At 41.4% G+C, this 25789-nt stretch overlaps 1 protein-coding gene across 3 annotated transcripts in view; it reads left to right on the forward strand.

Annotated features, from left to right (window-relative positions):
* Positions 1-25789, forward strand: part of arhgap10 (Rho GTPase activating protein 10) — a 48323-nt gene that overhangs the window by 3052 nt on the left and 19482 nt on the right. For 2 of the 3 annotated variants that reach the window (XM_076091410.1, XM_076091412.1), the window contains exons 2-17: positions 8877-8972; positions 9394-9455; positions 10670-10741; positions 10958-11059; positions 12059-12169; positions 12314-12418; positions 13002-13131; positions 13618-13724; positions 13874-13968; positions 14611-14692; positions 14872-14914; positions 15026-15094; positions 15563-15637; positions 19357-19441; positions 21572-21630; positions 23113-23218. In XM_076091410.1, the coding sequence (XP_075947525.1) occupies positions 8877-8972; positions 9394-9455; positions 10670-10741; positions 10958-11059; positions 12059-12169; positions 12314-12418; positions 13002-13131; positions 13618-13724; positions 13874-13968; positions 14611-14692; positions 14872-14914; positions 15026-15094; positions 15563-15637; positions 19357-19441; positions 21572-21630; positions 23113-23218 (1399 nt within the window). The remainder of the gene's footprint in view (positions 1-8876; positions 8973-9393; positions 9456-10669; positions 10742-10957; positions 11060-12058; positions 12170-12313; positions 12419-13001; positions 13132-13617; positions 13725-13873; positions 13969-14610; positions 14693-14871; positions 14915-15025; positions 15095-15562; positions 15638-19356; positions 19442-21571; positions 21631-23112; positions 23219-25789) is intronic. The other variant, XM_076091411.1, reaches the window with a different exon arrangement.

The raw sequence follows: 25789 nt of genomic DNA on the forward strand, positions 1-25789 counted from the left end.
CGTAGAGATCATACTGAATAAGCCCGGCCATTTCCTTTGAACCTGCCTTGTTTGTGGTTTGCATGCTTTGAAGCTCAGACAGTTATTTTTGATAAGTGTAGCTGATTTGGGGAAGCTAAGCGATGTAATCGTCTCTGTAGACAATGGTCACACCACCATACGATCTGACACTCTGCAGTGCTGATCTAGCATTAGTCTTGCTTACAACTAACAGTAAATTAGTTGTTTTATTTTGTATATAATGCTGTACTACTTTACGTTTGACCTCAGAATGATCTGCTGGTTGGCCTGTCAGAGACAGTTGTTGATCTCCACATCCCATTCCCCTCTCGGCCTGTCAGTGACTGGGAGGATGTCCCACTACGGAAAGACCTTGGTTCGGAGAGGAAACCTTCCAGCGGGGCCCTGGGCCAGAGAGCCGTGACATGGAAGTGCCCACTAGAGGAGCAGCATGCACATGTGCTTCTGTTTCAGAGGGTTTCCTTCACAGGAACTGTGTCCTGTCTGTAACCTCTCAATCACCCCTCACTGTTGTCCTCAGCGAACACATCGATATCTCATTTGTGTACGGAAAATGTCAGCTCTCCGTTTCTGAGTTTCTTCTACCGTATCGTAGTGTTTATTGCGTGTTCTGTTATTGCCGCAATCATTGGAAAATTGAAGTTGGACAGAGTTTTTGCAGAAAGGTCAATCATAGTCATTTCCACAGCTGGACTTCCTCTGGTGAATTGACCATTTGGCTCATAAAGCAATATGATTTATATATATATATATATATATATATATATATATATATATATATATATATATATATATATATATATATATTTTCCACGAACCCAGCCATGTGAAGGTCCTTTTGTTTCATTGGCAGACAGGTTTAAGAGCAGCCTGCCATGGTGTGCTTTGGCTCAGTGCTGCTCTCTCTCCGTAATCACATTACTGATTCTGCCAAAAGAGCCACATCACAATCTTTCATTAAAACCGCATTAGCACCAGACGAGGTGAAGTGATGTGGGAGGAAGGCTTTTTTTATTTTTTTTTCATCTCTCACTCCAGAGAGCACAAGACCTACTATGAAAACGAATGCTAGATGGCACCGCTCTACACTTTTTTTGGGGGGGGGGGGCTCCTTTTTTGGTGCAAACAAAGTGTTGAGAACTATTTCAAGCACTTCGGTTACATCATGAACTGAAACCTGTTGCCAACAGGTGCTGATATATCTTTGATTAGCCAATTTTTTCATTATTGACAGGATACTGCTCAGCGCAGCCTCGCCCTACAGACTTGTTTTGAGGATCAGGAAGTCATGAATGAAGTAATGCATGCTTTGTGGGTAGGGATCTGGGGGGGTGGGCAGGCCTTGTTAAGGGCAAAGGTGGGAGGCGAGTGTGGAGCAGGGATTGGGACTGGAAAAGATGGGAGAGTGGAACAGGAAGGACTGTGGAAAGGCACAGTATGTAAACGCTGCACCAGGCACGCTGTGACCTAAGTGGCACATCTGATGAGACCGTAGAAATCATAACAAACATCCCGGCAACAAGCGGCAATGAATACACTGTGGACATCTTCAGCAGCTGAACTCTGACTGGCGCATACCTTTTCTGCGTTGTTTTTGGAAGAAACCTCTGAAGCAGCAGAACATGTCATTTTAAGTTTTCCTGCTTTGAGATACATTAAGTGGAAAACAAGTTCAGATAGTTTATGGTAATTGTTAATATGTGGAAAGAACAATTTCATACCGAAATGTGCTGCATGTGATGTTTTGCAGCACGACTGTAATAAAGGAAACAATGTTGGAAGAGACAGACAGATGTGAACAATTTTATATTGCATGTAAAGCTTAATCTCACAGCAGCCGGGGGGGTCACATTCATTAAAAACAAACCACTACTTTATGTTAGGTTCATGGAACCTCTAGACTGTGTGGAAACCGCATGTAATCCAGCCTCTTACACAAAGAGAACCGGTTTCAATTATAAACAAAGCATTTAATACCTCTCATGCTAAAACAATTGCATAGTGGAGTACATTATTTACAGTTACACCGAATATGACCTGCTCACCCCAAAAGTCGTTACCACCCACCCAGTGGTACAGGAGCAAGAGGCCGGAATTTCTTTCTCTCCCGCCTTACATAGTTCAAAAAACATCCCATAATGTCCGTAGTTCCTATTGGCTAAATCCAGTTCGCTCCTCCTCCTCGCAGGACCCTCGCACGGGTATGACCTGTAATTGCCTGTCTAGAAATCTATCTGTCCCTTACTCCCAACATACTATTCTTTACAGTTTAAAACATTCAATGACTGTCTTTTATGACTTAACACTTCTATGGTAAACATTATATATAAAGATAAGGATTTGCAACTTTTGGCAAAAACCTTCACAAATTTCACAAGCAAATATAAAGGTGCTACTAAGATACACTTCTAACTACAAATTCTAAAACTACAAATCCTAAAACACTTCTACAATTATGAATCTTCTAATTATGTATTCCAAGACACTTCTAATTATGATTTCTTATTTATGAATCATTAAACACTTCTATTATAATTTCTTAAAACAGTTCTAAACCCAAATTTCCTACATTTACGTTGGACACATTTTAGGAAAACACACAGACAGAGTGGCAAGCCAGTCCTTGTTTGAGAAGCAGTTTCCTGTAGTCATCCCAAGTCAGTGCCTATTTAAATTACCGCTGAATCAAAGGTTTTGGAACCTGTAATTATGTGTAAATAATGAGTTGTACATATCCACTTCAGCAATGCCGTTTGATTATTTTATCCAGATGTTTCTCAGACATTTCTCACTTATATATGGCAATAGAAGAGGTGAACGGATCTTCATTTTCTGTGGGTGGTTTTAAGGGAATGTGGATCTTTCAGATCAATTTGAGGAGCGCCTCGGGTTTGCATGTTCCACATTTAAACGTAAGTGTGTCATGCAACGTGGGACTCTCACTAGTCTGGTCTTGGTCTTGACCTGGTCTCAGCCCCTCAGAGTCTTGGTCTTGTCTCGGTCTTGATACAATCTGGTCTTGCTCGTGACTTGGTTTCGGTCATTACAACCCTGGCCTGTAGAAGGTGTCAGTCCTGCAGCCTGTCCAGAATGTACTTTACTTTACTATTACAAGTAATAGATGGATTTAAGTAAAAGTGTCGTGTTGATCTTAACTCAAAGGTGCACTTACTAGCTTTAGAATGTTAAAACTAAACTAAAAGCGAGGAAGTGGGTGTCTAGGATTATTTGACATACTTGTATTTATTTATTTTTACCTTGTTACTGTCTTGTTTTGGCAGTCTCTGCTTTGGTGTGTGGTGCTCCATAGTAACCAGAGCCCTCCCCCATTGTGTCATCTTTGTTTTTCTTCCCACCTCCTCTGAACAATGTTTATATATATTATATTATATATAAAGTAGGCATTTTTTCCCCATGTTTACAGAACAATCTGGCCTGTAATATCCGATATATGTACAGTGGGCTCTGTGTGAAGCCAGTAGACTGGGATCTCTGCCAGGTTTGCTCTGAAATGCCTTCCTTTAAAAGGCAAAAAGCAGGGGAAGCCTTTGCCGTGTGTGTGTGTGTGTGTGTGTGTGTGTGTGTGTGTGTGTGTGTGTGTGTGTGTGTGTGTGTGTGTGTGTGTGTGTGTGTGTGTGTGTGTGTGTGTGTGTGTGTGTGTGTGTGTGTGTGTGTGTGTGTGTGTGTGTGTGTGTGTGTGTTTCTATCTTGTGATACTTCTTTCCTCCAGGACAGCAGCTATCATCTCAATCTGTTATGCAAACCTCTCATCCAACACTTTTGTTTATTGCGCCCCTGATTGTATCCAGTTGATCAATGCTGTTTTAACTTCCATTGACGCTGCACAGGGACAAGAACGCTGCGGCTGTTTTTTGTTTCGTTTTTTTCCTTCTCTGAATGTTGCCTGCCGTCGATTAACTCCGGAGCTTCATGTAACCGGATACCATTCATTCTTCATGCTTTATGTAATGAAGTCCACACAGCTTGGCCTCATATATTCTCATATTAAGTGTCCACCCTGCAGTGAGTTGAGCATGCATTACAGCCTGAGTAATCACATTGTGGATGGGTGTGATCTGTGCACCACGCGCACATATGGCTCCAATAAAGAGCTCGCAAATCTATCCCTTGACATCACTGTTCTTTGAGAACACTAATTGTCCGCAGTGACCCGAGCCTTTTGCTGAGATGTCCTGAAGATTATCATAACGTGCAATAGTAAAATGTATAAAAAAAAAAACTCACATTTAATTGAAAACACAGTATGATACTGTGAAGCAATGCAACATTCAAAAACCTTATTAAATGCATGCATTGAAGGACTCTTATCACACCTTGAAGCATTTCTGAATGGTATTGATTGTCACTGTCATAATACCATCAGCTGTTGATTATCTTTCACAACACAGCGGTTGCATACTGCCCTGACTTTACATCAGACACAATGTAATGTGTTGAGGCCTTGTTAAGGTGTGCCAAGGTTCAGTGTAATGTTGCCAAAACATGTTTTTACTATCTGGGGGAGCAGCCTTTCCACTCCACATTCATGTGTGCTCTGATCATTTGAGCTCTGCAGTTGACCAACAGTGATCCCATAAAGGTCACTCATTACCCGTGTGGCTAATAGAGGAGGGTGAGAATTGATGATGATGCTCTAACATAAACACATTGTAGTTGAAGCTTCTTCTTCTATGTAAAAGTAAAAGTAAATATTTCAAACAAAGCCAAGCAGAACCAAAATCACTAGAAACGACATGAGTAGTAGAGACACGGTACAAGCACAAGATAAAATATACAGCCTCTAAAATTGCTTTTGTTTTATAAAAGCAGGGATTTAAGAGATGACACACTCATCTTCCCCACATTCCTCTGGCAGACTGCTTCAAAGCACAGAGAGCCGCACACTGCAGAAACCTGGTCGCTCTGGATATAAGGATCATTAGAGGAGCAAACAAAGACTATTGAGTTCCAGCAATTAAAGTACATGTTATATTTTCTAATGGATGTCACTAAGATGGGGTAAAGTGATGGAAAACAGCAAACGGTTGCCTAATTACACATCAAACAGCCACTGAGCAACATTGGTATTTATTTGGAGTTGTTTCTGGCCACCCAACAACTGTAAGTCCAACATGCCCCCTTCTTTTTAGCTGTTTTGACCTCCAACAAATCTGTCTCTTTAATGTCTAAATTCTCCAAAATGTTCAGCAGCTGTGACTGGAAACAACGCAGATGATTGTAGAGGACGTTAACCAAAACAAATACTGTGCTCAGAGACGCTAAAATGCTCCGTAGAGCTGGTGATCATTCTCTGCGGGTTCCTCACTTTAAGGGACTCCTCTCACATTGCATGAAGACATCTGATCCAATGGTTTTATACAATTATTGATTAATTCAGCTTTAAGGAAGCTGGTAGTATTCTGTGGCTCGACCTCAGCCATGAGGCCAAACGTGTCAAAAGAAGCTCTAGCAGTCAGCAGGGTGAGGAGGTTTTGAGTTTGTCACCACTAATGTGGTGAGCTATAAAATGAGTTTAATACAGGGTTTGCTTAAAAGTGTATTTGTTTGAATATGCCGTTACCACTAATAACACCTGTTTTGTGGAGGTTTCCATTCTGATAAAGCTACGGTGTTTTCATGCTGAAACAGGAAGTAAAAAAGTGGATATTTGTTTGGAAAAAAAAAAAGGGCACTAAACAGGGCTTTATTGGTGGTGACGGGTGTGGTCAGTGTTTGCCAGATTACCTACCCACTCAAGGGCAGCGTCTCACAATAGCCTTATTACATAGATTTTGACGAGTGGACAGTAAAAACACAAACAGTGGTGAAATATGTTCATAGTGGTGCAGTCAGCACTAGAGGCCTTAGGTCATGCATCCATTAATGCAGCCTACCAAATTTAAATTTAGGAGGGGTATAAGATGCTAGAAGCAATGAAAAACAAGTCTCCATCCTGCTTACTGGACTCATAAGATTATGGAGTCTGTGATAGACCATACTAATATAGGATTGTTTGTTTGGTCTGCAGTCACTGCATGTGCTGCTTGGGACTATTGCCTACACTAGAGTGACCAGAATCACCTTTTATGGGTGTGCACACAGACGGCACAAACACACAGACGTTTGTAGTTTAAATAGTACGGCACAAACACACAGACGGCTAAAACCCGTCTGTGTGTTTTGGATTCCATCTAGATTTTACAGTCACTTCAAAGAAAATTGCAATGTTCAATATAGTAAGTGTTTGCTCCCAAAAATAATGACCTTGCAGGCTTATAGTTGCCATACCTTTATTTTGAAAATAACGCCCGTAACCCGCACTTAAATCCTCCCGCGTAGCCGTTCATCAGGTTGTGTTTACACCAGCTAGAAGTCACCTCTGTGGCAGAAACATGACGATGTTTTAGTGCATGCATGAGCACTGTGTTGCTAATATGAGCTCCACAATGATTTGGTGTGGTTGACACAAGTTTATAATCTAACTTTTCTACTCTAAGCTATTGTCGAATGAATTCATCTGATTATAAGCTGATAATAACAAGGCATCCCATAATACAACTCCCTCTTAAAAACGTCACTACAATACTGACGTTAAAGTGGTGCCTGAGGCTCTCTACTGCTGCTGTGTGTCTCTTAATGTTACTTGTGCAGTGGCCGTGTCTCTGTGGACACATGTAGAAGCTCTCCACTCTTGATTCATTATCTGAAGCTAGGTCTGTGCGGTGTCTTGCACAAGTTCACGAGCCAAGAAATGAGTTATTAGGACCAATAAACAACACTTTTGTTTTGCATACTTTCATTAGTGTATTAACTACTAAAAAAGCTGTACGTGATTTGTAGTTTTAATAGTGCATCAGTTTAAACTTTAAATTTCTTAAAAACAACAATTACCTCACCCATAAGTAAAGAAGGAACATTTCCTCCAAGTGCTATATTAAGACTTACTCAAAGAATAAACAATTGTAGACGCTGTAATACTCGAGCCGTCCCATTGTCTGCTTTGCATCCCTTCAGCCAGAGGCGTTTGCTTATCCATATTTCCTCGTGTGCTTTTGGGATTGTCAAGATCTGAGATTGAGCTGAAGAGCGACCAGCTGTGGATTTCAAGCTGTTTTGAAACAAATCATTGAGGCAGAAGCTTTGCCCTTTTTGTGCCAGGCTCAGGCAGACACTGTCCAACACCTCTCACATGGTTAGGCTGTAGATTTAATCCACAGCATGTGTACACACACACACACACACACACACACACACACACACTGCTCAGAGAACCTGGAGTGTGTGTGGGTGTAAACAGCAGGCGAGACGGGGATAGAAATGAACAAGACATAGCTCAAATGAATTAATTAAAAAGGATTGTATGTTTTGTATATATTGCTATACTATTAAAAAAAAGTACCTTATTTGTAAAGGTAGAATTTTCGGGGCTTTTCCATCAGAGAATATTGGATGGCCTCAGCTGTTTAGCAAAGCCTGAGTCATCGATATCAAAACTGTTTCACGGTGTAATGTGTGGCCTTGTTGACCAGGATGCATCTCATGTTACTCCCCACTCTAAACCCAGTTGGGGATCTTTGTTGGATGAACAGCAAAACAATGTAGTTTACTAATGACACTTGTGTTTCTTTTAAGGATTCTGTCAATGACGAGAGAACAAAACTCAAAGACTAAAAGACGATTTAGAATATTTTGTGAAATGACCCGGTTAGAGATGTAATCATTGGTTGCAGCTCATGAGCAGTACCAGATGCTCAGCAGAGTCGGAGCTCTACTCAGTGGTGTAGATGTGAGTTGATTGTTCCCCGTAGAGTCCCAGCTATCTGCCCAATGTGATGACGCTGCTTCCTCGGTGCACCGCTCACAGCTCCAGTCTTAAAATACCCTCGCCGCATTCTGTCATGCTTCCCTCGGGGACGGCCATGGGTCAGAGATCCCACCTCGGGGAATCTCTTCACTGTTTGGAAATAGATTTGGTTTGTTGTGTTTGCTGGTGTGCAATGGGTGTAGTGGAGGGTGGACTTAAACAGCATGGATCCACCTCTCAAAATCTTAAATATCTTTTAATGCGACATTAGGAGCATTTATGCAGGTTTTACATGTCCGTGTCCGCTTTTCGGAGAGTAGTCACCCATCTAAGGGCTCGCCTAAGTGGATGTAAATTAATTTCCTATCCTTTAGATTTTTAGGCCTATTTGGTTTCTGCAATGCAATTGTATTTTGCATGTCATCATTGGTATAGATGTTCATTTACACACATCAAATTACATATTGCACTGGCAATACGTAGGGATGTGTGGTATAAACCAAATAGGAATAGACTTTGCTTCAGTAAAAGCCCAAACATGTTACTAATGTAGTGGTAGTTTTATTTAAGGAAGGCCTAAGACTGACTGACATTACATTTTGTTTCTGTTACTTAAGCTGTAAAAGCTAAATACTATCAAATATCTTGACAACTAAAACATATACATGATGTTTTGCCTATTGAACAACTGTAGGATGTACTATCCAGCATTTGGGTAATACGTTGGTATCGTCATACTATTTCTTCCCTCTTTATTTGTGTAAGCTGTGACTGGCACACAGGTGATTAAGTATAATTTGCTCTCTTGGCGTTTGCTAACCTGAGGTGACTACCCTCCTGATACACCGGGCCTCGATGTGCAACAGGATGCAGCCGACTGCAGAGAAACAGGATGTTTGCAAAGTGGTTAACTGTGTGCTGCAGCAGACCTACTCTTCATGCTGGCTGATATTCTGTTATCAACATACAGTAAAATCATATTAAGCATTCTGCCTCCTTTTTAGATGCACAGCTTTTATTTTATTTTGTCATGTTTGACGTTTTCTTTCAGAGCTTGGGTTGGCACAGCGAAAGTTTGCCCAGTGCCTGGGAGAGTTTCAGTTTGAGTACGTCGGCGATGCGAAGACCGATGATGAGAAATGTATCGGTAAGTGTGGGGTTTTTCAATTCAATTTATTTTGTATCGCCCCAAATCACAAACCACAACTTTGTCTCCTCACATGATGGAAACTAACCACTAGTTCCGTTACCACCACCAGACATGCACTGTTTTTTTTCTCTACCAGCAAATTAAGAGCATCTTTTTTGTGTGTGTGTGTGTGTGTGTGTGTGTGTGTGTGTGTGTGTGTGTGTGTGTGTGTGTGTGTGTGTGTGTGTGTGTGTGTGTGTGTGTGTGTGTGTGTGTGTGTGTGTGTGTGTGTGTGTGTGTGTGTGTGTGTGTGTGTGTGTGTGGTGGGAACAGCTGTTAATTAATCACAATGTATTTTAAGCTGCTTGTGTGAGAGAGAGAGAGTGAGGCAGAGGGATTGCATTCAGTCTGATTTTTCTTTCTTTTTTTTTTTCTTCAGATGAATCTTTGCAAGAGTTCTCCTCATTCCTCAAGAACCTTGAAGACCAAAGAGAGCTGATGGTGAGAAAAACCAGTCAGAACCTGCTGGAACGCCAGGGGAAATACCTGTGTGTGCGTGTGTGTGCATGTGCGCGTGTGTGTGTGTGCTGGGTATGCTTGCACTGTGTGCATTTCCAACCAGCCTACACCTATTACTGCCCTTATTTGGTACTTGCATCTATTAATGTCGAACTCGGTCATCCGCCAGAGAACCAGACCGGCACTCGTAATATAATTTTCTCTGACGTACAGTACAACCACTGCATCCAGCAGGCAGAGCAACCACTTCCCCGGTAGGTGGATATGTGTATTGATGGTGTTCGAACAGTTGTGCTTGTCTTACAGCCACTGTCACACTACTTGCCTGGGGAGTGGCTGCCGAGAGGACAGGATCCATTTTATCACAGCCAAGCTTTAAATACTGAGAAAGATTCACATAAGCTTCTGCACCAAGGTCCACAGCAATACAGCCCTTTACGACACACCACCATAAAACTGGTTTCTGCATCAGGCAGCGCCGTTAAAGTTGCTAATTTATAAATCACAAAAATCCCACGTGGAAGATGGTACAACACTCCTAAAGGATCTGTAATTTGAATGGTTACAGTGGGTTATAAACTGCTACCCTGAAGTGTTAAAACCTAATAGATCTACTTTGTCAAAGCTCCTCATTTGACGACTGATGGCCAGTGATAGTTTGGAAAAATCCTTTCAAAAGAAAAAATCTAAAACATTCCACTTCTCTGGACTGGGATACACAATGTCGTGCTTGCGACTTTCTATGACCATCCGCCCTGTTGTAATGTCTGTCTGTCTGAGGTTAGGGAGTGTTCCCATCATCAGTAGCTGACTTGGATGACTGTTTTAGCGCCTGGCTCAGGCCGTAATGGTAAACACTACTCAACACTGCTTATCATAGTGGGATGACATCACAGTGCAAAGTAAGGAGAAGCAGGATTGGCATGCAGGCACAGACATGTCCTACAGCAGGCACAGCAGAAGCACCAGAGGAAGGAAAAAAAACGACTTTGACTTCATGAGTTCATTATTGGAAGACAAAGATACTTGTAGAATAATACGAATGTCATTGCAGTTATGTAATTTACTACTAGCCAACCTTCAGTGGAGTCAGCAGACGCTTAATACTGGAAAATGTTGTTGTGTCACATGAAACATCAATGGGGTTTGTCACTAAGTTGAGCAATAATGAAGGCTTTGTGATGGTGTCTGTCTAGATGAAAAACATCACAGAAACCTTAATGAAACCCCTGGAGAAGTTCAGGAAAGACCATCTTGGTACAGTAAGGGTAATGTATGATGGTTTCTCTTCCCAAAATATGTTGAAGCGCTTAGTCGATATGTTTGTATGTTTGGTGTACCCTAATGATTACAAACAAATATGTAAAAATGAAAGATTTTACAGTTGGATGCTAATAGCATATCATTGTACTGCACACACAGCTTTGATTCTTTTGTACCCAAGAATAATTTCGTATTTTGTTCTCCTTATATTCCTTCTGAAGGCGGAAAGAAAGAGGTATGAGAAAGAAACGGAGAAGTACTACAGCTCTCTGGAGAAGCTTCTGAATATGTCAGCAAAGAAGAAAGAGCCACAGCTACAAGAGGTATTTATCCCTGCCTGAACTCTCCCGACACATTTGTAACATGCAGAATATAGCGGTTCATAATGACAGCAAAACGGATGGAAACGGGTATTTTGTGTAGTTTGAGAGCCCCTCTTTTCTTTTTTTCTTTTTTTGCCTCTGGTGCCGTGGGGGCAGCCTCGCTGCAAAGCCTGTTGGACCGTGCGAGTTTCCACTAACATGCCTCGCAGCAACAGTTTTCCTGGCTTGTTGGGAAAGGAAATGGTTGCTCACTTGTGCTGCGATAACAAGGTCAAAACTGGTTGCTGTAGTTTGGGGAACAATCCGTGCTGCAGTACCATAGCATGGGCTTTTTTAAATTGTGGAGAAGTTAGCAACCTCTCACTGAACAATGTTTCTGCCTTCTTGCCGTTGTAGCCATTTAAGGCGTAACCATAGGTTGTATACACCAACCGGAGAGAGGACACTCGAAATTGTTGACATGATAGCTGCAGGCTGTTCTGCTCTCTGCGATTCTTGTGTTACCAACAACGAGTTCTATCGGACTTGAATAAATAGACCCAGTGATTCATTCACAGCCGCAAGAGTCATGAACTTCATCAACACTGCATCACAGTTTTGGGTATCTTATGAAAAGCAGCGCTATGTGAATAGAAAATGTTACTTATCAGCAGCTGATATTTAGTAGGAAAGGATATCAGCCTGTGGGCTGGCACTGTGTTTATATGTATCCCCTAGTTTCTTTGTGTGTAGCTTTTCTTTATCTGAATCGGCAGTAAAAGGATAGAGGGTGTGGTATGTTGTACGGATCAAACAGCCCTCCAAGACAAACTTGTTATTCTGGGCTATGTAAATGCACTTGATTTGAACATCAACAGTATTTGAGTACTTCAATGTCCCCTTTTGTAAGAATATGATACCAAATTCCACTGTGTCACAGAGATCCCAGTGTTTCTTCTTCGCTTCCGTGCGTCTGTCCGTCTCTATAATCATCGCGATGTGTGTTCTCCGCCCCCGCAGGCAGACACCCAGGTGGAAACCATGAAGCTGCACTTTCAGGAGGAGTCACTGGACTATGTGTGCAAACTGCAGGAGATCCAGGAGAGGAAGAAGTTTGAGTGTGTGGAGCCGGTGAGTGACTCACCGCGGTGGCTCGTCAGCACTGACGCGGCTCGTATTTCACATTAATAAAAGCACGGAGTTAACCAATGAGTGATTTTGTTGCGAGTTTCTCTTTAACAACATCTGTTTGTACCTGTGTTGTGATCTTTTTAGATGCTGGCCTTCTTTCAGACCGTCTTCACCTTTTATCACCAGGGCTTCGAGCTCGCCAAGGACTTTGACCATTATAAAAGAGCACTGCAGATCAATATTCAGAATGTAAGAAATATGAATGTGTTCTTACTATGCTTGCATAAGGATGATTCTAAGCATGACAGCAATTGCTTGTATACAATTCGTGTGTTCTTGTTCGACCCAAAGAATAGAAAACATCTTGAGCGTTATGTGTGCCAGAGTGAATGAACAAAAAGGTTGACATCTAAAGGGCAGAAAGGCCCGTGAAACAAAACCATGATATACTATCAGCTTATCAAGTTTTTGTAGCTAACCTGTTAATTAACACAACCACTAAAGCTAAAAACAGCATCTTAGGCCATTGGAGTTCTCTTTGTCTACCTGTCGGATGCAAGTCCAATATTTACTTGCCTTTGTGTCTTGATTTGACCACCAGCTCCCCCCTTTATTCTTTAGTGTAATTACAGTCTTATCTTGGCTTCATTCTTAGTTTTAGATTACTACCAACTATTCAACCGATGTCATGGAGATAAAGGCGTTTCCAAGGGAAGCTCATAAGTTATGTCGTGACCTCTCATTAGGAAGGTCTTGCGAACTAATCACTGAGCATCGGGAAGTGACTTCCTGGAGCGTGTGTTTACTTTTCTCCCCCCCCCCCCCCCTCCAGACAAGGAGTCGATTTGAGGGCGCGCGGTCAGAGGTGTACGACCTAATGAAGAGGATCAGGGGGGCACCTCAAGAATACAGACAGACCAGCCCTATCAGTTGTGAAGGTTACCTCTACGTACAAGAAAAAAGTAAGATCTCTATGTATTCCAAAGGTGTCACATTACACTTATTCATAACACACACTGTTGCGGGGAAACATAGTCCGATGTCATGGTCAGAAGGGGTATTTTACTGCTTTCTTTCAACTCCTGTGGAAGTGGAGTGTTTTTTCCACATTTAAAACATAACTTTTGAAATGTTTTCTGTGCCTACTGTGGGTTGTCAATGACGTAATCTTAATGGGTTGTTGTGCACAGACAACTAATTCTCTTTATCCTTATAATGGAAAAAAACATGAATGTTCAAATGCATTTTAATGCAACATGATGCTCCTGCAAAATGTTGCAGAAATACAGACAAAGTGAACAAGTTATTTATTATTTTATTAAGTGGCTCTACTTGCTGTCGCACATTGTCATTCCGGATGTCTTCCCTGTATGCTGCTGCGTTAAGCAGTACTGATTGCTACTGTGTGAATAGTGTTGAATGTCCGTGTCACACCCTTGTTTCTCCAGGGCCGCCTCCCTTTGGTTCTAGTTGGGTGAAGCGCTACAGCACGTTTGTCAAAGAGCAGAAGATCCTGCACATGGTGACCTTCGACCACAGATCTGGTGGCAAGATTGTGAGTAGTCCTACAACACATAGAGCAGTGGGTTATTGATGCCACATCATTTTTTTATTAAATCTCAACCACTTTGTTCACTGTGTAATCTTTCACTTTTTCAGAATGCTATTTTTTGTAATTTGTTTTTGTCTTTCTCTTTTGTTCAGGGTGAGACGGAGTCTGTCACACTCAAATCCTGTCTCCGCAAAACGACCGACATGTTGGACCGGAGGTTCTGCTTAGAACTTGACATAACCGATCGGTACATCTTCGCCAAACACTTTTTCTCAAAACACACTGTCATGATACATGTGATATGATAACGGTGCTTATAGTTGAACATTTCTAATATAAATATTCTCATGTGTCTTGTCCATGGCGGCCACTGAGCACATAGATTATCTGCTGTGATATTCCACATTCTGCTAAAGATCTCAGCTCCACACACCTAGTTCAGCTCGCTGCTCTGTGTGTTTTGGATTGCTGAGGGCAGGACAGCAGTGTGTTGGAGGGCTGCCCTCACACACACTCTTAGCTAGGAGAATGTGTCACTCCCTGCCGTGCCGTGTTGTAATAGATATCTCATTTTGTCACTCAACTTAACTCTGCGCTGCCTATTTTATTCTGTAGTATTAATAGAAGAGCAATACCCCAGATTTAGTTTGGTAATTCGAGTCCACACATCCATCTGATTAGGATGAGTAACTTGATGGTAGGTCTCATAAACCTGCATGGATGACTCATATTTGTATTTTGTGCAAATCGAAAGGTGCAAGTTCCCTTGACGGAGGTTTTTTATTTTTCTTTGAAAGATTGCTGAGCTCGTTTGATGTTTTATATCGACACAGACTAGTTCCTTACTGCACTGTACCTCTAATGCCGATGTGGTATGGCTCTCTTTCAGGCCGGGCACGGTGCTGACAGTACAGGCTATGTCAGAGGATGACCACAAGTTCTGGATGCAGGCCATGGGTGGGAAGGAAGCTGTGAGTCAGCCGCCTGCACTGTGTCATCTTTGAGTCTGTTTAACTGCCATCTTACAGAAAACTATTCTTTTTAATGTAATAAACTTCCACATACCTGCACTTTACTGTGTATCCCAATGTTCAAGTATACTTTATAAACTTTAAAAAGCCATAAAGATTTTATTTTTTTATTTTTTTAGACTGGATACTATCTTGGGACGACGTATTCTAAAGAAAGAGGAAGTAAGCAATCTAGCTGTACCAGACTTTGCATCTGTAAAGTAATATCATAAAGTTTCATGAGCGCAATGCTTCACCCCCTTTTTATTCATATTTTTCTTCTTCCATCTGCAGTTGATGCCCAGCTGAATGATGTGGGTTTGAGTTTTATGGAGAACTCCATCAGCGCCATCGAGACAAGAGGTGAGCCTCAGATACGTAAATGTAGAAAAGCTCAGTTGAGAGAAGGTCATTCATTTGGGGACATTGAACATGACAATTGGTGAATCGTAACATAGCTGCAGTTTTGGTATCTCTACGCAAGGGGGCAGACTTGCTCCAGTATTGAAACCAAAGGCTGACTGGGAGCTACTGCAGGCAGCATGTACTGTAGCTAATGCCAATGCCTTTCAGTGTGTAGCGCCAAAGTTCTTATTCATTTGCTTTTAATTTTGGTCTAGTCCCCCTCTACGTTTCTTTATGCAAAGGGTTATCTACCTTACTTGGTTAGATTCCAGTGACATATTCATGTATCTGATGAATAGTTTCCAATTACAGGGTTGTTGTGGTGTGTATTCTTGTTTGTTTTTGTTTGTCTTTCCATTTATTGTCTGCTTTGTGTGTTCTTTTAAGAGCAGTGCAATACAAATACAGTTTCATTATTGCTTTCAGGTATTAATGACCAAGGCCTGTACAGAGTTGTTGGGGTAAGCTCCAAGGTCCAGAAGCTCGTCTCATTAATGATTGGTAAGTTGAATTCTATTATTTTCTTTCTGCTCTCAATATATATATATTGCGTAGAGAGTTGAATGTAGTTAAAACTTTAATTCATATGCTACTGCACTATCTCTGCGATATGAGGTCGCCCCCAGTTAGCCGAATGTGCTGACGTAATGGATGTGTCTGTCGGGACGATATTAAAAAGATAGTGACTGACAATCAGCCCACGACTCAGCTTATCAGAAGCATGTCTCTCTAATGTGTAACAAGTGCCCGGGTGAATCTTTTCCTCACTTCATTTCAGTTTTATATCCCCCAGACAACCAGACAGGGTCCCTCCCATCCACGTCCTTGCAGTTTTGGGCTTTTGCTTCATTAACACACCACTAAATCCGCCTCTCATGTGCTCGTGGCCGGCTATCGGTCGTCTTTCTCCTTTATGCCGCTCACTTGTCTTGAATCCCTTTCACTCAACTCATTTTCGATAGAGCTTGTCCTCTGTCCTTCCCATGGCTCCCTGTCTGCTCTGTGGTTTCCTGCCGTCTCCAGCAGACACCAGCTCACTTTCAGCTCTGTGTTCAGAATAACAACAAACTCAGGCAGCCGTCAGCCTGTCTCAGCTTCCTCTCCGAAGCCTTCCAGCCTCCCAACCTGCCGACTCATGCTGTGGACTCCATTAACACTCTGCTGCTGCATTCGAAGAAGTTTCTTTAAAACCTGAATATAGTAAAAGAAGCATTTGTCTGTGGGTGGTGGACCTTCCACATATTATTGTGAACGAGGGACAAATACAGATATTACTTGCACTTTAATGTTTACCACGGATTGACCATATAGAAGAAGATGTTTTCATTAAACTGCCTAGAAAACTTCTATTTTATCCCTGAAATGACAGAGGTAGTACTACTACACAAACCGACACATTCACAAACATTTCCTGCATAGAACGGTTCACAGTGAGTGGGTGAAGCGAGCTTTAAACCCTTAAGAAAGTCTTCGTATCCTCCCACTCCTCCTCCTTTTCATCTCTCACCCACCGACATGGCCACGGTCCAATCGGAGAGGACAGAGTGATAGAAAACGAGTCTCCCATCACATTACAGTACAAACAAAGAGAGCGGCCCCTATCCAATGTCAGGCAACAATATAACCGGAAGAAGAAGTGAGCTGTGTTCTGTCTCTGACCTGTCCCTTGTACACTAAGTGGCAGATATTGCTATCAGTGTTGCTGAGTTAGACTTCTTGGTTCTATAGATATAACTGCAGAGTGAGGCAAATTTGAGGAATGCTGTGAGATGTTTCCAAAGAACTGCTCGATACATTTTCAGGCAGAAATGACTATATGTGACCAATAATGGCTTTACCAGATGCTTGGATGATTTTGTTGCTTTTAATACTTTTGTTAAATAACATCAGTTCAATACTAGATCTCCTGACGACTTTAAACTGTTGGTTCACTTAAATTCCATGAAACATATTTTCCCACGGTGACGGCCCTCACTCTGTGGCTGATGGGCTCGCCTCTTTGAGTTCAGTTCAGACCGGGTCAGCCTGGGCCCTCTGGGCCGGTGGTTTCCAGGCTGAGGGTCCGGACTCCCACAAGAGGTCGCAAGGCAAATCAGGTTATGCTCAGACAGAACCAAAGGCCACACACGAAGGAGGAGCTAGACGCTGGCCGCCTCAGAGAGGAGAGAGACGCAATAATGCAGCATTCATTTACAGACGGTTTCCTTTGGAAGACATTTATGGTGTTGCACTCATTTAGTTCCCATAAAAAGTGAAAGAAATAGTTCCATAAAGAAGGAATGAACGGAGCTACGGAGAGAAAAGTTCAAACTCTGCCTCCTTACTCACTTCCACTCTGCTGGCCAATCAGGGTGTGATGTGGGCGTGAATGTCGGACACGTACAGTAGGCTTTTGCCGATTTGGCGATTGGATCGTATGTCGACAATTGAAGGGATGATCACCAATTGTTTTTTCCAACAGCCAAAGATATTAAAGGGATTTTAACAAATTTATGATCAGAACCAAGATGTTCTAAAAGTAATCGATAGAATCAGCGCCCTACTGTGCATTTAGTGATGTATTTGGTGGAGAGGCATGTCTGCTTGTTGAGCCCCTTCAATCAGCAACGGTGCATTCTAAATCCTTAATCGCAAGCCAGCTTGCCATCTCTTTTCCTTGGATCTGACCAACCACATATCCGTTCTCCATATGCCAGCTCACCAAGACTTTGCTCTGCGCTCTATAAGAGTGGTTAACATTATGGATAGGGCTGTAGGCCTGTTGAATGTCATTTTATTTCACATTTCAAGCTTTGATTGAGATTTTCCAATCAAGCTTCAAATGTCTGTTGTCATATTTTATGACACTATCAGCCTTAATAATATATCTTTTTTTTATAGATATAATTTATGGTGCTGCTAGCTACACCACCACATCAATACAGATGCGTGCCTCGCTAGTGCAAGTGGGAGACATTTGTTAAACCGTTAAATGGCAAAAAATACGGATTGAAGCAGAATATTTTGTTGGATAAAACATCTTGTGAATTGTTTTCAATCATTTTTTCCACAGCACACATGTCACACATGCGTTGCTTTCAGTGATGATAGTGTGCAGATTTCTACACCCCATTGTTTATTTGGGTTAAGATCAAGGCATGATACTTGGTGAAGGTCATTTTGGACTTAATTTCACATTCATTCAACCAGTTTGTCATTCCGCCTTTCCTTAGTTTTGAAAAAGCAAGACGGTCAGCACATTTTAGCTTCTAGTTCAACAGACCTGCGTAATGGATTTGTACGGCAAAATGTTTTTCTGCTTCTGAGGATGTCATGGGAGCTGCAAATCTAAGTTTAGCCGCTATGCTACAGTCACCACACGGTACAGTTGTGTCCCCAAGGGCTTAATGCAGAGAAGGTAAAATAACAGAGAATTACATCTTTGAACTTGCTGCTGCTTTGTGGTCAGCAGTCTCATAATCAATGCTACTCCAACTGCTACTGCCAATCATTTTCCTCTGTGTCCTTGACCTTACCAGGTCCAAGCCTGTTTGTGCTAGAGAGCAGACTACAGAGCCTGTGCAGACCCCATTAATCTCAACACATACACATTCGCAGAGGCGCAGCTTTGGCTACAAACACTCTTCAAAAACATTTGCTCTCAGAAGTTGATATTGGACAGAGCAGGCGGAGAAACACACAGTCCTCCTGGCTGCAGTGCTCGGATGAAATAATATTTAAAAAAATGTCATGTAACACAGACCACCTACCACCATCTGTGTGTTGACCTGAGCCCTGTACAGTGCATGTTACTGACGCATTACACTTCCGTATCCTCTGTAATTCATCAGAGGTTACTTAAGTTAGTGACTGTTGTGATAATGTGCCACCTCAATTTTCAGCAAAACACAGCTCTGGAGTCCCTGTGGAGCCAGCGAAGTAGTGGGGGATTAATTAAACGTGTAATGAGTAGAGAACCAGCAGCCTACAGAAGCTGTAACTTCCTTCCATATCCACTGGGGCTAGACTAGACTCGACCCCCAAGGCCAGTAGCACTGCTTTTATCCTCATATGACTTATTACTAGTTACGTATTTATATTACATATTTTGACTTCCTAGGCTGCCCACAAAACCACACAGAGCGTTTGGCTGCTTAATGTGAAAACCAATAGTTAGCTGGTGCGTTGTGTTGTGTTAATATTCCATTAAGACTTCTGTTTCGTGATTGTGTTTAATTCAGACGAGGAGAGCAACGAAGTGGATCTGTCTACCAGCGAGGACTGGGACGTTAAGACAGTAACGAGTGCACTGAAGCTTTATCTCAGGTAAGGATCAGTGGGGTTAAAGACACACAGACACATGCACACATGTAAGCCATCTGAAGCTGTCGAGTAATCGATTACTTGATTGACAGTAAATTACCAGGCACCTAATTTGATAATAGAGTAAATGTTTTAGTTACTTTCAAGCAGAAATGGTCAAATATTCACTATTTTCTGCTGATTCTCTGTCATATGTGATTTAAACTGAATATCGTCGGACCTTTTGGACTGTTGGCTAAATACAACAAGAAATCTTTGACTGTTTGAAAGTCAAACATTTTATGGACAAAACAGTGAAATAATCCTTACTTATTGCCCTAAAATCATCAATTTCTACCCAGTGAGCATTGATGATATTGTTAGTTTGCTAATCATTTCCTAAACATTTGTTGTGATCAGTTTAACTCTTCCTGTCACTCACAACGTTATATATTCTAATTAATATTTCCCTTGAGCAAATTTTGAGATGTAAGTTAAGTTTCGTAATTTCGTAACCTTGTATTGCTGCATTCAAACGGAGGCCGTGACGAGACTCCTGGTGCATAATTGATTCAGAGTTGCTGTGTGTCTAAGCAAATCCACTTGTGACCTAAGACAACTCCGGTGGTTAATGAAACATTTTCTTTGTATATCTTTCTTTTGATGAACATGGCTCTGTTCAAGGCTCTGTTCACTTGAATATGAAACATTCAATCCAACCTCGTCTCTGTCTTTTATATAAAATGAGTTAATTATGCAAAGTGCTGCTGTATAATTAACTTCTTGCGAGGTCACATTGCTTACTGTATGCCTGTTCCACATTCACCAACTCCTTCCTGGTTGACAGATAGAGTGGGTGAAGTTCAAAGATTAAAAATGTAGTTTGGTTGCAAGAAGCTGAGGCAGTTTTCATTTAAATGCCAATTTGTTTTTGTAAACGTGCGGTTAGCAAAATTGAGTTGGCTTTGCTTATTAAAATGAAAGTTTGGAGGTTGGCCTGTTTTCCTTATTAACAGTAAAAAATACTCACAAGAAGCTTTTCGGCCCATCAGATGCTCTTATTTTTTTTAAGATTTCTTTCATGAAATCCAGATTTTGAAAACAAATCTGAAATTTGACACGAGAGGTCAAGACTTACACAATGTACCTCCTCTGAACCTCTCAGGAAAAACAAACAATAACAAAAGGAAGGGGGAAAAACTACGCTAACATAACTTTATAAAAAATAAATGACAACCATGTCATTAACCGGCACAGTTAAATCGTGTTCATTCGTCTTCATTTTGCTGTAAGATGTTATGATTGTGAAAATAAACAGATCTAAATGTCACATTTGAAAAAGTAAAATATTGATTATGATCAAACAATTGTCAGCTATTTTTCCAGTATTTGGTATCAGTTTAATTGACAGTGCTAAAACTTAAAATAAATAAGAACATCAAAGCTGTTAATGCTCTATTCAGTTACAGTTAACTATGTGCTGCCATGAAATGTAATCTTAAGTGTCCACTGCTGTTTAACATGGTGGGATTAGACTATCATCCACCATCAAGTATTCTGATCAGGGTGTAAACGACCAGACCTATTAAAAGGGGTTAAGATCGTGTCGTGATGGGCTGATTTTAAGCTTTGACCCTTTCAAGGAAGCGGCTTGTAACGGGACGTGAGACTCTGTCACACTCGGTCTCCTCTGGTTTTAAGGATACGATCGCTGTGTTCAATCAGGCAAACACCCTCTAAGCTAACATAGCTTATCCACATTGTTATGCTATATTAAACCATGCTGAGCATTGCTCTGACATGTCTTTTACTTTGTGGCTAGTCCGCTGGAATAAAGCAGGGTCAATCTCCTCACTTTCCTCTGAGGCTAAGTACCTTTGGCCACTTGCCAGCTGCAGTGTGGAAGTACCTTCAGATGAACTTGGTTATCTCAACGTGTGCACCATCTAATTCCATCCCCTGGCCCGGCCACATTAATCATTGCTGTGTGCAGACCCTATAAAACAGTGTGCCAGCTATTTCTGTCCCCCCTCGCTCAATTCAGCTCTCACTTCTCCACCCAACCCTTCTCTCTCTCTCTCTCTCTCTCTCTCTCTCTCTCTCTCTCTCTCTCTCTCTCTCGCTCTCTCGCTCTCTCTCTCTCTGTGTGTGAAGGAGCCTTCCTGAGCCGTTGATGACCTATGGACTTTACAAAGGGTTTATTAGCCTTGCAAGTAAGTTTGACCTCCTCTTATACCATCACTGAGTAAAGACAGTGTACACGTGTTGTATCAGAGATGGACATTCAGTTTCCTCTACTTCAGTGAGTTATTGAAAATACGCAGTCAAATGTGAACCAGTTAAATCACTTTTAATAACTTTTTTGAAAACTTTTTACCAATTCTTTTAAGTGGGTAAAATCCTCTTAAGTAAAGGATTCATAGTCTGAAAGCTATTGGTCTGAGTGTCTTGAATGCTGATGAGGATCTGTCTTCATCTTCAGACTTTTAAACACTTGACAAGCGTCTCTAAAAAGTGTAATGTTTAATGCTATACAGTACATTTAGGCCTCCTTACTCGTCTTCAGAAATTTGCACTCCCAAAATCCGAGGACACCGTCGCCCTGTTTCTCACGAGGAAATGTGATTTGAAGAATCCTTTCAGCCGACAAACCTTAGACAAACCTTTTTGACATTTCAGACTGTTTTCCATGTGAGCCTACTGCCCATCTTCATCTAACTTCTACCTGTGGCAAAATAAGCCATTTAAGGTTAAAGCTAAAAGCTTTAAAATTATAAATATGCTGTAATTTGCATGCCCTCAAAGGGTCCAGTGAGTGACCTTGAACAGCAAAAATACACTTTTTTTTTTTTTTTTTTCACCCACATAACATCATTTATGTGCTAAATGTTTTTTTTTTTTTTAAAGCAAGCCAAACTTGAATCCTATTACAACAAGTGCTATAATTGGATCAGGTTGACATTTTTATCAGGCGCTCGCAATGCCCTCATAACGAGGGGGGAAAATGGATTAGCGACGAATATTTGTTTTTTTTGATGGATGACAGCATCCATAAGCAGCTTTTTCCACGTTTAAATCCTTGTCGTTCCCATAGTAATGATGTTTTGTGTGTGTGTGTGTGTGTGTGTGTGTGTTTGTGTTTGTGTGTGGGCGGTCAGATGCCCATGTGTGAGGAAATGTTTAAGAGATGATCTTTGGGGGTTTTAACACAACCCTTTTATACGGTAGCGACAGTAACGTAAAGCTATCTCCCTTCGCCAGCATAGTGGTCCTCGCTGCCAAATCCTGGGAGGCTTCAGACTATATATCACTTTCACACCCCTTCTTCGCTTATTTAAACTGGAATGTATCATCCTCCAAACATTACGCTTGAGGTGATAGCCTCTGATCATTGTGTCCTTAAAGGTCCACTGACTTTTTCCTCATTTGATTGTTTCCAGAATGTATCCAATTAGTTTGTTAGGACTTTTGAAGTAGTAGAAGGTTCAATTACTCTGCTGAATTACTTTCATTTGGTGTGCTGTACCAGATCAACAGTGTACCTTGTGTATCATCATCATCATCATCATCATCATCTCTTTGAATTTGCTGTTTGCTAATGTTGTACAGTAGCGTTGGATCTTTGCCACCTGAGGAGTTCAGTGAAATCCTTGTAGTTTAATGCAAGTGCGTGGCTGCTCCTGCGTTTTGAACAGAGGGCGGTAGTCCAGAGTCTCGCATCCAAGCCGTCCACTGCCTGGTCCACAAACTACCGGAGAGGAATCGACAAGTCCTCGGGCTGCTCATGAAGCATCTGGCCAAGTGAGTGTTCATAGTTCCTTGGTCATAGTTCAGCCAATCTCCACCCCCTCTCTCTCTCAGTTCTCTCTTTCTGCTCTTCCTGTCTGTCTCCTCGTTCTCACTCCACATGCTTTTTCTCTCTCTCTCTCTCTCTCTCTCTCCTTCACTCCCACTCTCTTCACTCCCCCTTCCCTGCTGTCACTCCATCTCCTCTCTGTCTACTCAGTGACTGATGGCTAAGAAAAGTGTTGCTGCTAGCATCTTAACATCTCTTAACATTTGTTTTTTGCTTTTTCTTAAGTCATTTTGAAATGACTGAAAGTCGTTACTGGTGAACTGTAGCCGAACGTACTTGTTTAGACTGTTTGTGCAGCCCTCCAGTGAAGGGAAATAAAATGGACCTCTCAAATTAAGCCCTCTCTTGAGATTACTATTACACCCCTGGATAGACTACTATTGTGCATCACTCCATTTGTTAGATTAGATAGGAAGAGAGATTTAGGAAATAATGTTCACTAACATTACAAGGTTTTACCTCATCAAGCTTTTTATAAACTAAATATGAGCAAATTGAAGATAAGTAAATAATCCCTCTTCCCTGAGGCAGTTAAAGTCTGGTGGATCTTATTTCATAGAAACCCGCTGCGGAATCAGGCTCTGGTAAAAAGGCAGCGCTATTGAAATTGAATTTGGATTATCCAGCGTGAAATTCTCCAGACTGGAGAGACTCGAATATTTTTCTGAAGTTGGCATGTGTGCATGTCCTGCAGGGGGAAGGAAGCAAAGCCAGAATTTCACACTCCTATCTGAAATGGTTTCAGAGATGTTATAAATGTGAGTTGTCACCAATGTTTTTGTCTTCAAAGGCATCCTTTGAAGCTATTTAAACTGTCTCAGCTGCTCTACTGCGTATCATCATATTCTAAGTGTGAAATCTCTTCACCTGTCCGCATAACTTTCTCTTCAAATTAAGGTTTTTCTCTCCACATATTTGACCTCCTAAGATAAAGTTTCATCTACTGAAGGTGTTGCAAAACTAATCCAGAAGACATTAAATAAGACGTATCATTCCTCTTCATCAAATCTCACAGTTATTGTTGGAATTGATATTAAAAGCCTTTTCATTATAGCAGGTGTGTAACTTAAAAACGTCTAGATGCACAAATACTTCATTTCATGTCATAATCATTGTAGGGAAAGATACACGGGAGCTGTACATGCAGGACTACTTCATGTTTAGATTGAAGAGGTTTTGCTAAAGCTAACTGCTGTCCATAAGACGTGCTGAAATCCCTCATTTTTAGTTGTCATGTAATCTCAATATGCCGTGGAAAAGTGCAGAGTAATCCCTAAAGATGGCAACATCTCATTGTTTCTCTTGAGCCATTTTGGACTTGTGAAGTGATGCATTATAGGAAGAAACACTAAATATTTAAAGGTTTCCTGCCGTGCTTTTTAGCAGCAGTGAGTCGCTTTGCGTAAAAACACCACTTCTCTGTTAACGTCATAAAAATAATTACATTAAATCTCAATTTGACGAATGAAACATTGACATTTGGGGGAAAAGAGCAGAGGAGCAATTTTGCACTATAAGTGCCTTACTGAATATTAAATGAGTGACGCTGTCATCTAGAAGTGGCTTAACACCTCATCTACACCATTTGCACGGGGAACACCTGGATGTCGGGTGTTTTTCTTCAGGAAGCATTTGACACTATGTATTCTTCATTTTCTTGTTTGCTCAAAAACTTTTTATTCATAGCATTTGAGTGCTGCAGGAATGAGTCGTAAAACGGAGGAATTTAGCATTTTTCCACTTCCCGTTCCCTCAACTTGAAGTCGGTAGTTTTTTTTTCATGTGTTTTTGGTTAGATGCCTAAAATAAGATCTGTGGTTAACACAAGCTTATGGGATTTTAATGTTTTGTTCTCCGATATAAATATGTCGGTAAATAATGAATTTTGAAGCTTTTGCTAACAAGTGACTAAATGAGATTACAAAGCGTCATCAAGCTATTCACTTGTCCGCCTTCAACTTAATGAAGTCACGCGACTGTGTTGTAGTTTGTTTATAGCCGTTAACTGGTGGCTTCTGGCGATTGCATTCATGCTTCAAAATTCATAGAAGTGGTGATTATTTGTCAAATTTATCTTGCTGAACAAAACATGTTTGTTTGCCACAAAGTTTATTTTCTGTGATAATCCAATGGAAAGTCCCATTGGCTTTTTGTCTAGCTAACTAGTGCAATGCTAACTTTCAGTGTTGGCCTCATAGACTGTATAAGAAGTGGACGTAGTCATCGGGACATCAGCCATCGGTTTGTGGACTGCCGTTACAAAGCCTCGAGTTCGGCGAATTGGCCGTCGCCATCTTGACTTTTTTTGCAACCAATGAACGGTAGTTACCATATTTGCAATGAGGAGGAGTTACGTAGAGACGCCGAATTCGGCTCTGGTACCATCAGTGACCCGTCAATCACAGTAAGCCCGCCCCAAAGCATGCTCTGCTTTATGGTCTAGTTTACTCTAAATGGACCATCATTCACTAAATGAACATGATGCTGTATTGAAGAAGACTTGAAACTAGCAATTG

This window comes from Anarhichas minor, unplaced genomic scaffold (assembly GCF_050575085.1).
Source record: "Anarhichas minor isolate MPS153535 unplaced genomic scaffold, ASM5057508v1 ptg000014l, whole genome shotgun sequence".
NCBI classification, from domain to species: domain Eukaryota; kingdom Metazoa; phylum Chordata; class Actinopteri; order Perciformes; family Anarhichadidae; genus Anarhichas; species Anarhichas minor.